The 16833-nt window shown below is 41.9% G+C and overlaps 1 protein-coding gene across 1 annotated transcript in view; it reads left to right on the top strand.

The window, feature by feature from the left end:
- KPNA1 (karyopherin subunit alpha 1) overlaps window positions 1-16833 on the top strand; it is a 33581-nt gene that overhangs the window by 280 nt on the left and 16468 nt on the right. Inside the window, exons 2-6 of the mRNA XM_055002414.1 lie at window positions 10844-10977; window positions 11872-11979; window positions 12724-12823; window positions 14242-14336; window positions 15159-15290. Of these exons, the coding sequence (XP_054858389.1) occupies window positions 10849-10977; window positions 11872-11979; window positions 12724-12823; window positions 14242-14336; window positions 15159-15290 (564 nt within the window). The 5' untranslated portion in view covers window positions 10844-10848. The remainder of the gene's footprint in view (window positions 1-10843; window positions 10978-11871; window positions 11980-12723; window positions 12824-14241; window positions 14337-15158; window positions 15291-16833) is intronic.

Genomic DNA, 16833 nt, shown 5'->3' with positions numbered 1-16833 from the left:
GTGTGACGGGGGCGCCGTCGCTTGTCAGGGAGGGAGGCCAGGCCAGGCCGGCGCCGCGTTGACAGGCCCTGCCCGCTCCAGGCTCTGCTGCCACCGCCCTCACGTTCTCCGACGGCGCGGCGCGGAAGCAGGCCTGTCCCAGGGGCTGATTACTGGCCTCCGACTGTGAAGGCTCCCTTCAGTCTTCCTGGCTGATGGGCCTCTTGCTCACGAATCTGTCTAAAGCGCCCTGTTGTCATAGAATCCTAGGGTTCGAAGTTTCCCTAGAGGTCATCTAGTTCAACCCCCCGCACAGTGCAGGAAATTCATAACTGCCCCCCCACATGCACATTGATCTCTGCTCCATGCCTAGAAGTTGGCCAAAAACAGGATCCCTAGCCGAACTGGCCTGGGGGGAATTGCTACCTGACCCTAAGGTGGGAATCGGCCCTACCCTGGGCATGTAAGAAGGGGCCACGAGAGGTAACCCTTCCTGCCCTCCCTCTCGTGATCTGCCTAGGTTCACCGAATATGCATTGTCGTCAGATGGCTATCTGATCTCTGTTGCAGTCACTATTTCCAGCAGTGGTTGGCCCTCTTCACTTTGGCAGCACCCGGGTTTGGAGTGCAGCTTTTCTCCTTTTCAGTCGGTTTAGATTTCACCTTTGCTCCAAGGAACTCGGAGCAGGCTGCATGGTGGTTCTCCCTAATTTTGTCTTCGTGACCACCCTGTAAATGAGGTGAGGCTGAAAGGGGTGACCAGTCTGAGGTCTGCTAGCAAGTGTCGTGGCTTCATGGGGATTTAAAGAGAAACTGTAGCTCTGTTGTAGAGTATTTGTTTTGCGTGGGATGAGAAAGATCTCTGTCTGAGGCTGTGGAGAGACTCTGCTGGAGTAGACAGTACTGACCTGGATAGGGCAGTGGTCTGATGATGTAGAAAAGATCAAGAGTCCAGTAGCACCTATAAGACTTAACAACGTTTGTGGTAAGGTATGAGCTTTTGTGAGTCACAGCTCAGTAAAGTGCACTCTCCAAGGTATAAGGAGAGATGGACTCACATTCTAGATGTATCTGACAAAGTGAGCTGCTCACAGAAGCTCACACTCTCCAACAAATTTTGTTAGTCTTATAGTTGCTGCTGGCCTTTTGCTCTTTTCTACTGCTACAGACAGATTAACATGGCTACCCAGCTTGGTTTGATGCCGCATAATGGAGGTTCATGTGGCTTGAACCTGGGTCTCACAGTTCATAGACACTCTTAACCGTTAGCACTTTTATTAGCCTTGCTATATAAAATGCCTTTAAATGTAGAGAATATACAAATGGAGCCTTGCTGAAACTAGTAGTCCATCCAGTCCAGGATTCTGTTTCACACAGTGGCCTGCCACGTGCCCTAGAGGACCAACCAACTGCACACAGAAGCTGAGGCCTTCCCCTGATGCTTCATCCTTGTATTGCTTCTGAGTGTGGTGATCTCTATGGCTGCTAGCTCTATGGCACACTTTCATGAGTCTGTCTTATGAAGCTATCTGAGCTTCTAGCAATCACAATATCTTATGGCAGTAAATTCCATGATTTAGTTATTTAATACATACTTCCTTTTGTTGGTCCTGAATCTATTTTCCATCAACTTCCTAGGATATACCTGAATTCTAGCATAAAAAGATAAGATATAACAATAGAAAGTGCATAAGAACTTATACAAGCACTACATTGGATTTTACATTAGGCTAATAAAAAGTTAGTCAGAGTAAATAACAACACAACTAAATCATATAATAGCTCTCATTCCCTCTCCTTAGTTGTTTATACTCAAACGTTAGTATCAATAACTTTTAATCAATAATTTCTCCTGTGTTTTATCTTTGTATCATATTACCTTAATTTATCTTAGTTTAACCTACCAGGTATAGTTTTTAAGCCTTCATCGTGTCCTCCATTATCTTCTTTTCTAAACTGAAAAGCCTCAGTTTTTTTCTATGCTTGAATGTATGATTTATAGTATGCAAACCCAATTCATTGATATTATGAATACCTAAGAATCTGTTTGTTCTGTTTTCATTTTAAGATAGGATATGGCTTTAGTCCAGAACCTTTCTTAATGCTATCCGTGTTTGAAAGACTGGGAAATCATTAGCCGCTTTGTTCTCTTCCTTCAGTGCTACCAGGTTATATGTACCTTGGTGGCTGGCTTGTAATTATCAACTGAGAGCTAGTGTGGAATAATGGTTAAAGTGTTGGACTAGGAACTGGGGATCCAAGTTTGAAACCCCACTCTTCAATGGAAGCTTGTCTGGTGACCTTTTGCCAAGCAGAAACTCTCAGCTTTATCTACCTCACAGGGTTGTTGTGAGGATAAAATGAAGGAGTAGAGAATGATGTAAACCACTTTAGATCCCCAGCATGGAGAAAAGTGGTGTAAAAATGAAGAAAATAAATAAACTGATTAATGATTTATGACAATATTTTGAAATTAGTATGGGGGAAACACCACTGGAATGTGTGTTTTTTTTAGAGACTGTCTAGTTAATAGTGGTATACTTGAAATAAACTTCCTCTTGTACAGTCCTTTTCTGATTTCCTGAATCTCAGCAATACTGTTTTTAATCTAATAGTTTTGATAAGTTATGCACACATGATAAATATATTCTCAGTTTTCCTTATAGTAGTTAGGAAATGCCTTCCTTTCCATTTCTGGCAGAAAGTTCAAGCTTAAAATCCAGATCAAGTGGATGCAATTGCTGTTTGTATGATTTTGAGGATTTCTATTCCTATCCAAAAGCCTCTTTCTTCATCCTTTCAAAATCAAGTTGGTATGTGTCAATTCGCTATGTTTATTTGGGGGCTGGGGGTATGAGAAAGGCTGTCAGCTTTGCAACATTTCACTCACTGAAACTGAAGATACAGATGCATTCTTTGTCAGTGGCAGCTATTAAGGAACTAGGCTAGTATAGAACAGTTGCAATGTGGTGGGGGGAGGTATCTAGTAGACTTGAGCATCTGGTGAGTCAAAAAGATCTAGTCACTGACCAGTAAGATTGCAAATATTTGAACATTAAATGAAATACTGTAATCATACTCAACTTGTTTTTATAGACAGCATAACAGAAATATCTTTAAAAATTAGTACAGTAACACAGCTGTTAAGCAGATCTGTTCAAAGATCATTGAGATAGGTTAATAGTAGGGAAAGCTGTGTTATGTGGTGAGTCTTCCCCCTGACAGCTGCAGGGTATGGGGGCAAGCTGCCCTCCCTCCTGTGTTTGTTCACAAATGGTTCTGCAAGTCAGTTAGCATTCTTGTTTTTCGTGGAATATTAAACCACATGCCAAGCCTCACCTTCAGTAACTGTTATTGTCTAGTGGGTTTTCATAGGAATTCCAGCACCTGTGCTTCTGCAGTCCTCAGTGGCAAAGCTCCTCTCTGGAAGGAGGTATTTTTGGACAAGACACAGGTAGATAGGTGGGGTGGAGCTGAGGGGGCTCTTATACCTGGACCAAAGGATTATCTTTAGCTGCTGTACCCTCCTTTATCCCCACTGTGTTGAAATGATTTTTTCCAAGTAAATTGGAATTATTTTTCCAATTAAAATATATAAACAACTAGGATCTGCGATTTTAAAGTTTTAAATAATTTGTGATGTATTCCACACATCTTGAAGAAAGCTCTGGTGGTACTGATCTTCAAGAATAAAGGGAAAAGGCAAGACCCACAGAATTATCGCTCACTTACACTCCTCTCAGTAATCTGGAAACTATATGAAGCTATTTAAGCATGAGCTTGAAAGAATGGATGGAGGAGTCAGAAATTTTGAGTGAAGAACAAGGTGGGTTCCGCCAAGGATGCTCTGCAGTCGATCACTGCCTGGTCTTGGCTCATTTGATTGAAAAGTATACCATTACAGTAATAATCATTTATACGTAGCCTTCATGGACTTACGCTCTGCATTTGATAGCCTATCTAGAACTAGACTATTGCAGAAGCTAAAGGAAACTATGATCAGCAGGCGCTTGCTGTGGTTGTTGACTAGATTGTATCGCAACACAGAAGTGAAAAGCAGATGTAGCCCTGAAGACCAGACCACAGATTCCATCCCAGCCTCTAAAGGTGTCCAACAAGGTTCTCTTTTATCCCCCTATTTATTCAGTCTTTACATCAATGATATCATTAAAGCAGTTTCAGGACCTATCTTGGAAATATTAGTTCCAATCCATTTCCTACAAGATAATGCCATATTTAAATGCCTTAACACATTTCTTTCACACAGATGGAGGGAAATATTACCCAGCAGCTATAAAGACATTTTGGGGTAAATTAATCAAATGATACTTTATGGTGCCAGAGTGTGGGTCGAAGGTATATCTGAGACTATTGATTCCTTTTTATTAAAATTCTTGAGAAAAATAACCAGGTTACCAAAGTGCGTATGCAGTATAGCTATCCGCCAGGAATTTGCAATCTCTTCATTAGAATCACTAGCTTAGCTGGATGCATTTAGACTTCGAATCAAGATCCTCTTTAACTACAGATCTAGACTCCTTTTTAGATTAAGAGAAGATCCCTTCCAGAGTAAATGGAAGAGGCTGGTTGACAAGAGACTGGAACAATTCGGCTTTACTCCAATTTTACTGCTTTCTGAAGGAAGTGAGAAAACCGCATTCCAAAGGGTCAAAAAGCAATTATTGCTGCTAAATTTCAGAAGCACAAATCAGCAAGCAAGAAGGATCTGTTCTCTTGCCTACAATGGACTCGAACCTCCAGATACTTTATCAGCATATTTAAAGTCTATGACGATACCTCAATATCGAGATATTTTCTTGGCTGCTAGATTGAACACTGTACTAACTACAGAAATGAAAGGTCACTTTTTGAAAATTCCCTTTTCAGAATGTGCTTCTGTAATACAGGGAAGATAAGCACCTTGGCTCATCTAGTAATTGAATGCCCAAATTTCAGTGAGAAGAGACAAATTTCAGTGAGAAGAGACAAAGATGGATTACTTCGATACTTGAGAAGAATGAGCTCACAAATATTAATCAGAGCCTTTCTTTTCTTTTACAAGATAAGGACCCATACATTACCAGGCCACTGGCATCCTACCTTTTAGTAAGACAGCCTGAAATTAGGAAAGTTTTGTGATTGGAGTGAGATTCTTTTATCACTGTTATTGGCAATAGTAGTTTTAGTATTTTGGTCTTTGTTAACGCGAGATCAGGCTTAAGGCTGTGGCCAAAAGAGCTGTACCAGGAAAGGAATATATAGACAAAGGGGTCCTTTGAGTGTGTGCATGCTTTTATATAATGTGACAGAGTTTGTATGAAGGTTGCAAAACTTATACATGCTTAGCTTTCTGTGCTCCCATAGCAGGTGCATTAATGCATTTATGCAAGACTGGAAAATATTCAAAATAGTGTTGATGTCAGTTTTCTTTTCAAGTTAATGAAAATTTTAGGTGTCAACCATGCGATACTAGAAAAACCTTTAAAATGTCTGTGTGACAGACTTTCCTTTTCAGGAGAGCCTGTGGGCACCTGGTCGTGGTGGAGTTTTCTGGCCAGTGAAGATGCTTTCGATTTCTGCAACTTTCTAATTTTTCTCTGTTTGAATGCCATCTATTACAATTGTTGGATAAATAGTTCTTAAAGAATTAAGAGCTTCTGTTTTGAACTTGTTAGGTGTATGTGCTCTGCTTTTCACCTAAGAGTTTCTGGTAACTTTTCCTATTTCCCTTTTTCACCCATTACTGTCAGTGATTCTGGTTAACTATCACAACTGACTCTGGAATGACAGCCTCAGCATTCTTTGTTTTGAACAAGTAATAAATGACCTGTGCATAAGTACTGTGTAAGTAAGATTTATGTCTGAGTAAACATGCATGAAATTGGGCTACAGATTACTTCAATCAGTTGCCAAGACTTCCTGAATGAAATGCCTAACTCATTTTTATAGACTAATTTCTGACTTTGCTACTCTTTTAGTAACATTTGCTGCGTTCTGCTTTTCTGGCTCCTGATAGCAAATGTTTCCCCTCTCCTTATTGGTGTTCTCTTGGTTTTGTTGCTTTGGCATTTGATAGAATGAAAAAGCAGGGTATGCATTTGGGAATAAATAGATTTGTTTTTACAAAATATATCCAGCTTCTTGTTTCGGCTTTCTGAAGCAGATCTTCTTGAACTTATTGAAGACAGAATTAAGTACAAGACAGTCCAAAGAGCAATGCAAAAGTTCTCTGAAGTAAAGTACAGGTGGAGACAGAGTTGATAGAAATCCAACAAAAGATGAAAACAGAAACAAGTGGGATAACTTATCTCCAAATAAAAGTAATCTAGTTGGTGAAAAATATGGAAATACATTGATTCCGAAGACTACCTTTACTAGAGTGGTAGCTGCATTATATACTGTTTGGTTATATACAGTCTGATTTCTGGGCTGTTTTAGGATGATCTCATTAACATACACTGAATAGCGATTTGCCCTTGTCAACTAATAATAGAATACACAGAAAGCCCTCCTCCAAATTCGGATGTGATGCTGAGCAAATAATATCTATTCAAATTCTCATTGAGTTGATGCTGAATAAATTGCTGTATCAGCACAGAGGCAGGCAAGAGAGTGGAAGGGAGGGGAGATAGTCTGTAGTACGTGTGTGTACCTTTGTCTATTTGGGATGTAAAAGTGCTAGGGCTCATAGCAGCTCAAATGCTGCTAGTGACCTTCCATCTCCCAGTGTTAGGGATCACTTTCTGGAAAAGCGCTCTGTCCTCCACTCGTAGCTAGCTAAGAGGCTCTTTGGGCCATTCATTCTCCAGTCATGCCAATAAGCGTGTTACTGAAAACTAGACCCTAGACAATATTTAATTTTTAAAATAAAATTGTCTTCTACTTTCAGCATTCGAGACAGCTACCAAACAAAGCAAAATCAGTATGAATAATAAACATAGTAGCAAGAGCCTAGGCCTTGGTGAGTCATGCAAATCACATAGTAGCTAGTTGTTTGGTGGTTGCTGCTGGGCCTAGGGTTGCCAGGCTGTGTGAACCATAGTTTCCTCTGCAACTCATAGAGCTACTCTATATCAATTCTGGGTTTTTCCTGTAAGCAACTTAACAGCAGACAGTATACTGACTTTTTTCTCTCTGCTGCTTCTTGGAGTGATGGTGGGCAGTGATGGCAGCGCCCAAAGTGGGAGGTCTGGAGTCCTCCCTCAAAGGCCAAAACAGCCCTGGAAAGAGCGCTGACCCCCCCCCCGCCTTTTCCTGACAGAAACCAAGGCTTGAAGGTTGGCAGTACTGTTGTGGTTTCCTAGCAATGGCTAATGAGGGCGTCCATTTCTTAAAGCACAGGAACTTCTATAATTTTTTTAAAAAAATTCATCCCAAAGAAATGGGAACAAGACAAAGGTTTATAAAATTGTGAATAGCATAATGATGAACATATTTCATATTTTTCTTATAACCTAGGGTTTTTTGGGGGGGTTGTAGAAATTATTCTGTCCCTGAGAAAGCTGTTTTCCTATCCCCTTTCCCCATGCTATTCATAATTTTACAAAACTTTGTTTTGTTCCCATTTCTTCTTAATCAGGTTTTTAAACTAACAAAGCCCTCATAAGCTGATTTTTCTCCTCATAGTAAAGTTGCTCCAAGACCGTTCATACTGAGAGATCCACCAGTCCGTTCCTAATCACAGATAATTTAGGTTCCCTGGGTTTTGTCTGCGGACTCCATGTTTAATTGAGAGAGGAAGAAATGCAGGCCAATGGAAACCTTGCCACTCCAACCCTCCCTCTTCCGCTCTGCCTTTTCTCCACACCTTACCCACTACTGAAGACTCGCCCAGCAGGACTCTGCTTCAGAAGCTTCAGCCTCTCCCATGGGGGAGTCTTAAACGGTAGCTGACGGGAGATGTAAAATTGCTGGAAATGTTGAGGCCCTGGAGAAAATGTGCAGGGTGGGTGTGGAGACTGAAAGATATATGCAGTACTTTCCAGTCAAACCTAAGCTTATTTTACTGATTGGAAAACATAAAATGCATCATTTATAATTTAGTTAACATATAAAATTGTGCTGTTTGGCACATTTGTGGAGTTTAAAAGTGATTTATCTGGATTTCAGTAAAGCTTTTGATAAGGTCCCCCATGACATTCTGATGGGCAAACTGGAAGACTGTGAAGTAGACTATAGGACAGTTCGGTGGATAGGGAACTGGTTGGAGGACCGCACTCAAAGAGTGGTGGTCAACGGCGTTTCATCAGATTGGAGGGAGGTGTCCAGTGGGGTGCCGCAGGGCTCGGTTTTGGGCCCGGTACTTTTCAATATTTTTATCAATGATCTGGATGAAGGAGTGGAAGGGCTGCTCATTAAATTTGCTGATGATACCAAATTGGGAGCGGTAGCAAACACCCAAGAAGATAGAATTAAAATTCAACAAGACCTGAATACTCTGGAGAAGTGGGCAGCTGTGAATAGGATGCAATTCAACAAAGACAAGTGCAGAGTATTACATCTGGGCCACAAAAATGAGAAGCACAAATACTGGATGGGGGATACACTTCTGGGCAGTAGTATATGTGAAAGGGATCTTGGGGTAAGAGTGGACTGTAAACTGAATATGAGCAGTCAGTGTGATGCGGTGGCAAAAAAGGCTAATTCAATCCTGGGTTGTATCAAAGGGGCCGTAGCATCGAAATCGCAGGAGGTCATAGCCCCTCTCTATACTGCCTTGGTCAGGCCACACCTGGAATACTGTGTGCAGTTCTGGAGGCCTCACTTCAAAAAGGATGTGGCCAAAATCGAGAGGGTGCAGAGGAGAGCGACGAGGATGATCAGGGGTCTGGAGACTGAGCCCTACGAGGAAAGGCCGAGGGCCTTGGGAATGTTTAGTTTGGAGAAGAGGAGGTTGAGGGGGGACATGATTGCTCTCTTTAAATATTTGAAAGGCTGTCATTTGGAGGAGGGCAGGGAGCTGTTCCAGTTGGCAGCAGAGGGTAGGATGCGAAGCAACGGGCTAAAACTACATGCACAAAGGTACCGACTGGATATTAGGAAAAACTTTTTCACCGTCAGAGTAGTTCAAAAGTGGAATCAGCTGCCTAGGGAGGTGGTGAGCTCCCCCTCACTGGCAGTTTTCAAGAAGAGGCTGGATGAATACTTGTCAGAGATGCTTTAGTCTGATCCTGTACTGGGCAGGGGGTTGGACTAGATGGTCTGTATGGCCCCTTCCAACTCTATGATTCTATGAAATACCTTAATTTTCTTTAAAAAAAATAAGCAAGTATACTCAGTACTTGAGAAAGAGTTCCAAACTGCTATACCATATTCTACCATAACACATGCATCTTTAATTTTTGCTGTCTGAGAGATAGGGAAAATAAAAGTTGAAGATAGAAGAAAAATTCTGTAGTAAACAAAAGAAAGTGTATTATTTGGACAGAAACTCATAGTCACAATAGGTGGGGTTGCCAGTTTGTTTGGGTCTTAACTTTATGAAAACACTTAATTCTATAATAATGTACTATCATTAAACTTACAACAGCATATTGTGGCTAAAATTATTATATTTAAACGAAAACATCTGTACTTATTCCTTTAGTAAAGTGCCTTTACTAAAAAGGCACCTTACTAAAGAGGTCCAGTATACCTCGAACATATTTTTTGGTGAATAAGTTGCCATTTAAGAGCCATAGAAGCAATAGATACAGCATTTAAGTCCTTATCCCATCGCTTTGGCAAGATTGGGTGTTCTGACTCCTTATTCCATTTGTTCCCGAGGCCTTCGCATACCATTTTTCTTAATTTCAAGGGGTAGGGGGGTTTGCAAGGGTAGGGAATATTTAGCATTTTCCTGTAATTGAAACTGGGCTTTCTGTTGTGTGCCTTGAAATTCTTACCGTGTGTCAGATGTGATCTTTCTCAAAGACCTTATAAGGTTGTTCAAATAGTGTTTGCAGCATTTGAAATTGTGCTTCTTTATCAGTACTTAGGGGCAGGTTACAGAGCAGTCGAGCAAAGGCTGAAATGGTATTCCCGGTTGACAAGGGAGCTTGGAGTGCACTGACTTCAAAGGGAGTAATGACTACTTCTGTTAGTCTGAAGTTCAGATTCACCGTGTTGCTCACTACTTATTAACCTCTGAGGCAGCTAGAAAAGTGTTTTTTTAAGGTCCCAAGCGAGCTCAACGTGCAGCCAGCCATCAACCATGTAATGCAGAAGAACAGGTCCAAAGCCATAGGCCTGCTTCACCAATAGGCACTGGCTTCTGTGTACACATAATCTCTAAACTGAACAAAGTTGTTGAATTGTTTGTGTGATAGGTGTTTGTAATGGGCTCTTATTTGGGTCCGCCCTCTAGTTCATAGTTTGATTATTGTCAACCAATACGGACGGTGAAATGAGTTTCCAGGCATGAGATATCTTAGAGAATTGACTTGAGTACTAATATCCAACTCTTAAGATTTTACTGCTGGACTTCCATCACATCTCCCTCTCTTAGCTTCTGGTAGTAAGTGAACTTATGGGGGTAGTTATCTTACGATGGACAAATGAAACTGCTTTCTGTTTATTCAAACCACTGGTTTATCAACATCAGTATTGGCTACTGAGTGTTGCTCTCCAGAGTCTTGGGTAGAGGTCTTTTATATCACTCGCTACCTGATTCTTTTCATTGTAAATACCACCTGGGGTTGAACCTGAGGCCTTCTGCATGCAAAGCAAGTTCTGTATCACACAGCCACTGCCCCTTCCTGTGGTGTTAACATGCAGAACTGAAATTATACTTACTGACTTTAGTTACAATAGTATAGAATTGAAGTTACAGACCCAGGAGGGAAGCTCCTTTTGACCCATGTCTTTTTCTAATAACATTGTTTAGGAACCATGACAACTTCAGGAAAAGAGAACTTCCGACTGAAGAGCTATAAAAACAAGTCTCTGAATCCTGACGAAATGCGTCGCCGACGGGAAGAGGAGGGCCTTCAGCTACGGAAGCAGAAACGAGAAGAGCAGGTATGCTGGAGTTTTTCTAATTACTAGGCTGCTAAGAGATGACTAACATTAGGCTGTAAGATGAGGGAAGGTTGGTGTACCTGGTGCTGTGCTGCTGGGCTCCTTGACTTGGCCGGCCATGGTGATTACATCATATCTCTTCATTCTGGTGACAGCCGTCGGCATGTGTATTGGGCAGCTTGGTTACGTTTCAGTCATTTTCTTAGTTAGTCATAGATCCACGTGTGGCTCCATCACAGTAAGAGACCAATTAGGTCTTTCTGCTTATGAGTACTTGAGAAGCAGAATAAATGCGGGCTTTGTCTTCTAACCAACAGCCTGTCAAACTGTAACAACAACAGATTGGTTTTGGTTGTGGATATGGTAGCAGTCCCCCTGCAGCTTTGGCAGAGGCAACTTTTCCCAGTATAGCTGCACTCATAGTCTCTTAATTTCAGAGTTGATTGACTGTATGTTTATGGATTTGTGATCTTGAGACTGACCTGTGGTAGTGAAATCCATGTGTAATTGCTGTAGAGCTATGCTTCTGAAACCTGCTTCCTTCATAAAGCAATTTGTTTTCTAAAGAGCTAATGTGCATAGCAGAGTATTCTGTGAAGTGTTCGCAAGTGCTCTAAAACAATAATTTCACGTGCAGATCAACGCGGATAGGCTACGCATTCTGTGCTTTTTTTCATTGTTTAAGTGTGTGTGCTTAACAAGCACTCTCAACAATTACTCTGTTTTTCTATCCCCCTGCTTGTACGATTGGCCCCCTCAATATGAGAAATCTGTAGCTCACTGTATAGTCATATCTAAATACTATATGTTGGTTGTTAAATTCTGATCCTCAGTTATGTTCTACAGATGTAATATATGATTAGCTCTAACACCAGCGCTTCTCTGTCTCTCCAGTTGTTTAAACGCAGAAATGTTGCTACAGCTGATGAAGAAGCCGAGGAAGAAGTTATGTCCGATGGCGGGTTCCATGAAGCCCAAATGAACAACATGGAAATGACTTCTGTGAGTGATGGGGGCAGATGTGTGGCAACTCCCTTCGGAGTTGTTTTTACTATCGTGCCATTTGTCTAAGGCTGCAGGGTTGCTTTATTTGTTTGCAAGACTTGTTAGCTGCTTTTCAAAATGAAAGATTGTGGATGAATTAAGCAGTCATAAAACCATTAAAACCACAAGTAGTGAGCTGAGAGTGACTGCATAAAACAAGCAGGATTTGAAAGCTTGGTCAACAGCTCAGCTGTCAGTAGTGCTGTTAGTTAAAAGCAACAGAAAACAAAACGTTTCACTCCTTGACAGAACCCTTATAGAAATTAGGCCAAAGGAACCGCTTGTGGCAAATATTCCAGAGTTTTGGAGCAACTTGTGGTCCTCAGCCTCACCTCCCTATCACTGTGATCATAAAGCCCACCCTGTCCAGACGATGATGATGGGAAGGGCAGTCTCCATGGGAATAGACATTCTGAGAGAGAGGGCTCGTTGACGTCTGTGGTCCTGAAATGCTTTGATTTAGCAGTAGTGATGTGGGTATCTGTGTGGAAGGGCAGAGGTTTGGGGGTGAGTTTTTTTAAAGTAGGGAAGTGTCTTTTAGATAATATAGCAGTTTGCTCCATTTATGTTTAAAGAACACTCCTTTTGATATCTGGCTTTTGAACCTATTAGTATGAAGAAACCTTGCCAATAGACACTTAAGTGATCTTTTGCCTTTGTGACGTTAGTGACAGAACTTTCCTTTTCCTTTTGTGATTGCAGAATGCAGTGATCACGTCTGATATGACTGAGATGATTTTTTCCAATAGCCCAGAACAGCAGCTTTCAGCTACCCAGAAATTTCGAAAGCTTCTCTCAAAAGGTTAGTGTTAGCAGAATTTATGGCATCACTTGGGGACCCAGCCTGTAGCTAAAGAGTGCAATAACCAAGGCATGGGTTTTTGGTAGGGGGCAGGTGGTTGTGCGATGCTTGTCCCATTCCCCAGTTCTCCACTTACTGGTGGAATCAAGATGGCAGGTCTCCTGCTCTATCAGTCTGTTGAATATGCTAGTTTGGTAGAGTTGGATGAGGGAGGGATAGGAAGTGTTAAAGTACTTTGATCAGCATTGAGTGTATGTGATAGGTCCATACATGCAGACATGATTAAATAATGGCATAGTTGTTTCTGTGGAAAAATATTGAACAGACATGGAAACATCTAAGCAGTTAGAAATCTGTGTAAACTTCCTAGACAAAACTGATAAACACATAGAGGGGAGGGAGCAATCACATTGCTGTCCCCTCATCACCAGCCATGCTCCTTGCCTGTGCACGTTTGTCAGGCTGCGCAGTTTCTAGCTCATGGTCTATTTGTCACAAGGCTGGAACTTGCATGCACACAGTCTGTACACATCTACACACTCCTCCCATGCTTAAGTAAGCATGGGGCAAGGCCAGCATACTCTCACCCCCCCCCCCACCCCACAAGCATTGGCCCTCTCTGCACATACATCATGTAGGCAGGGTTGTTTAGTGTTATAATGGGGCTGGGGGGAGGGGGGATGTAAAATACACTGCATCATTTTTGAACTGAAGGAGAAATTCAACTGATTCAAAACTCATTCATTTTTTCCCAAATTCATATGTTTGTGTGAACCCATTTTTTGGATTCTATTAGGCACGGTTTTTCTATTCCGTGTGCCATCTTTTCAGATCACTTCCTTGGAGAGTATCTGGGGTATCTATATCCCATTAGAATAAGTGTAGTGGTAAAACTCTGAATGCCAGTGGTGGGCGGTAGCCTTGGGAAGGCCTTGGGCCAGCAAACAGGGTAGAGGCATCGCAGAGGCCCAGCTCACTGGCTGCTGTGTGAAACAGGCTGCTGGACTAAAGGGTGCTGGTCTCATCCAGCCTGGCTGTTTTTCTGATTCTTGGTGGTGGAGAGTACCCTCAAGTCATAGCTGACTTATGGCAACCCCTGCTTGGAGTTTTCATATCAAGATACTAACAGGTGTTTCGCCATTGCCTGCCTCTGCAACCCTGGTCTTCCTTGGAGGTCTCCCATCCAATTATTAGCCAAGGCTGACCCTGCTTAGCTTCTGAGATCTGATGAAATCAGGCTCACCTGGGCTATCCAGGTCAGGGTCTTCTGGTTCTTATACCTCATTAAAATACAGACCATACCTGAAGTGCTTATGCCAATCACTCGGGTGTTTGAATTGCTTCTTATGTAAATACATAAACCCTTCAAAGAGTGGAAACTGTTCTGATATCTTCTTGTTTTGTACCTTTTTAAACAGAACCAAATCCTCCTATAGATGAAGTCATCAGCACACCGGGAGTTGTAGCCCGGTTTGTGGAGTTCCTCAAGCGGAAGGAAAACTGCACTTTACAGGTGTGCTGTATATGGATTTTCTCCCTTGCTTAGCATTATGTTGAATGGATTTGGTAATAAAAAGAAGCAAAGAAGAATTGGCTTGAGTAAAGTCAATGAGAACTTGCAGGGAGCTTCTGCTTTATCATGGAGGAATCTGTCTCCATTTTTATGCCTACTGTTCCTCCAAGGAGCTTGGGGCAGTGTGCCTGCACTCCTGAAGTTCAACTTTTGGATTTAAATTAGGTATCCTTTTTGGGGAAATTCTGTGCACTAGAATCCTTCTGTTCCTTGGCCATGATTGGAAGCAGACATTCTGCTATGAGTGCCTGTCTGTTTTTATTCCTTTGCCTAGGGGTTGGCTGTTTTGAAAACCCTTCCCATTTCCCCACTGTTATACTTGGATGGTATTGCAGCATTGGCAAAGCAGGTGCGTCTGTATGTGGACACCCCAAGGGCCTCAGATCCCTCAAAGACGGGTCTGCTTGTTTTACTCTGTCCATTCTACAGTTCTATCAAAACAATATAAGAACATATTTTCTGACATGTTGCTCGTTGTTGTTGTTAGCTACTTTGGTGGCCCTAATGGGCCTGAAAGGCATGATATAAACCTTCTAAATAAATTAAATACTGTTTGGGAAAAGCTCTTGGTAGTGGTGATGGTGTAGGATTTAATGTGGTTGCTGTATGCGAGTGGGGATACCTCTGTCACCTGGATTTGTTTGCTTATAGCTAAGGTTCTTATGCATTATTCTGCAACCTCAGCCTCATAGCACAAACCTTTTATATGTCCTCTGATGCCTAGACAAATAGTTACTGGAGGATGATTCTCTTTTTTTCCAGTTTGAAGCTGCTTGGGTGCTGACAAACATTGCCTCTGGAAATTCTCTCCAGACGCGGATTGTGATCCAAGCTGGAGCTGTCCCTATCTTCATAGAGCTGCTTAGCTCAGAATTTGAAGATGTGCAGGAGCAGGTTGGTAAAGGATGTGATCTCAAAACAGTAAAACCTTTGTGGGGAGAGGAGGATAAAATAGGCCTGGATTTGCACAGAACCATGCCTGACAGAGGAAAGTCAAAACCGATTACCTGTTATCATTCCATGTTGAGCGCAAGTTGTTGGCCTTCCTCTTGCCCCTGACGTCCTGTCTCCTGAGCCCTATCCATCTGCTTGTTGTCTGTTTAGAAAGGCAGCAACCATATGAATCCAGTCTGATTTTCACTTACTTGGGTCTAGTAGCACCTTAAAAGCAGCCAGATTTCTAAGGTGTGCTTCAAGAGTCAAAGCTCCCTTTTTCAGATCTTGCTCTTCTACTGCAGACCAACACAGCCACCCACCTGAAACTCGCTTATTTGTGTTAACGTTTCTGTGCTACTATTCTGTTCAAGTAATGTTTGAAGCAGTGCACAAAATCAGGATCTAGAACAAAGTTCTCACCACTGAAGTTCTGGCAGAGAAGCTATGCTTGTTCCCAGCCAAACACATGGCTTCTGTGAGGATCGCATGTGCAGTAGTATGGATGGGTGCATCACTCCCACACAAGAATTTATGATGAAGAGACTGCGTATGTGTTTTGCGAAAGTTGCAGGCCCACATATATACTTCTGCTTATTGTGGGGGTGACATACCACTCCTCATCCTACACATATTTGGGATCCTTGATCAGGCCACTTATATGGACCATTCCTTAGTCAACAGACTGTTCTTAAAACCTTCCCTTTGATGGGACTTACTAGTGCAGGGTTAGCTACTGTAGAATAAAGTGTAGAGTTGATTTTTGAAATCGGCAAGGAATAACTCCCCTGCCCTCAGTTGTTTTATCTCTGTTCATATGTTAAAGTGATGCATGTATGCCTGTAAGAAAAAGCGAATGCACATTCAGTTTAAAAATAAAACTAGAGACCAGTACCTGGAAAAATAGCTTTAAATTGCACCTTCAGATGTAGAGGAGTTAGCCGTGTTAGTCTGTAGTAGCAAAATCAAAAAGAGTCCAGTAGCACCTTTATGACTAACTAATTTTATTGTAGCATAAGCTTTCGAGCTTATGATGTATATGTGTTGATGTATATGTGTTGAGCATAAGAATTACTTTGTACACACACAAAAAGTCATGATTTTGGCGTTCCTAACTTGCATAGCAGGAAGGCATGCTATGCACGATCAATGAAATGCTCATTTACCGTTGGATGTGAATAAGGTGATGGGTGTATTTTTTTTCTTCAGTACAGGTGAACATACCACATCACCCTTTTCACACAAAGTGATGAATATGCATTTCAGAAGGATCATCACCCTTTGTGCACTCACCCAGTACACAAGTACCAAAATTATAACAACTGAAAAGGGGTAAAGTCTACACAGTGTATATGTGGGTTATACAGGTCTTTTGCCAGAATATTTTGATGATTGCATTGTTGCCAGGGCTTTTTTTCTGGGAAAAGAGGTGGTGGAACTCAGTGGGTTGCCCTTGGAGAAAATGGTCACATGGCCGGTGGCCCCGCCCCCTGATCTCGAGACA

Source organism: Eublepharis macularius, chromosome 18 (genome assembly GCF_028583425.1).
Source record: "Eublepharis macularius isolate TG4126 chromosome 18, MPM_Emac_v1.0, whole genome shotgun sequence".
Classification (NCBI taxonomy): Eukaryota; Metazoa; Chordata; class Lepidosauria; order Squamata; family Eublepharidae; genus Eublepharis; species Eublepharis macularius.
This window is presented reverse-complemented; position numbering and strand designations above follow the sequence as displayed.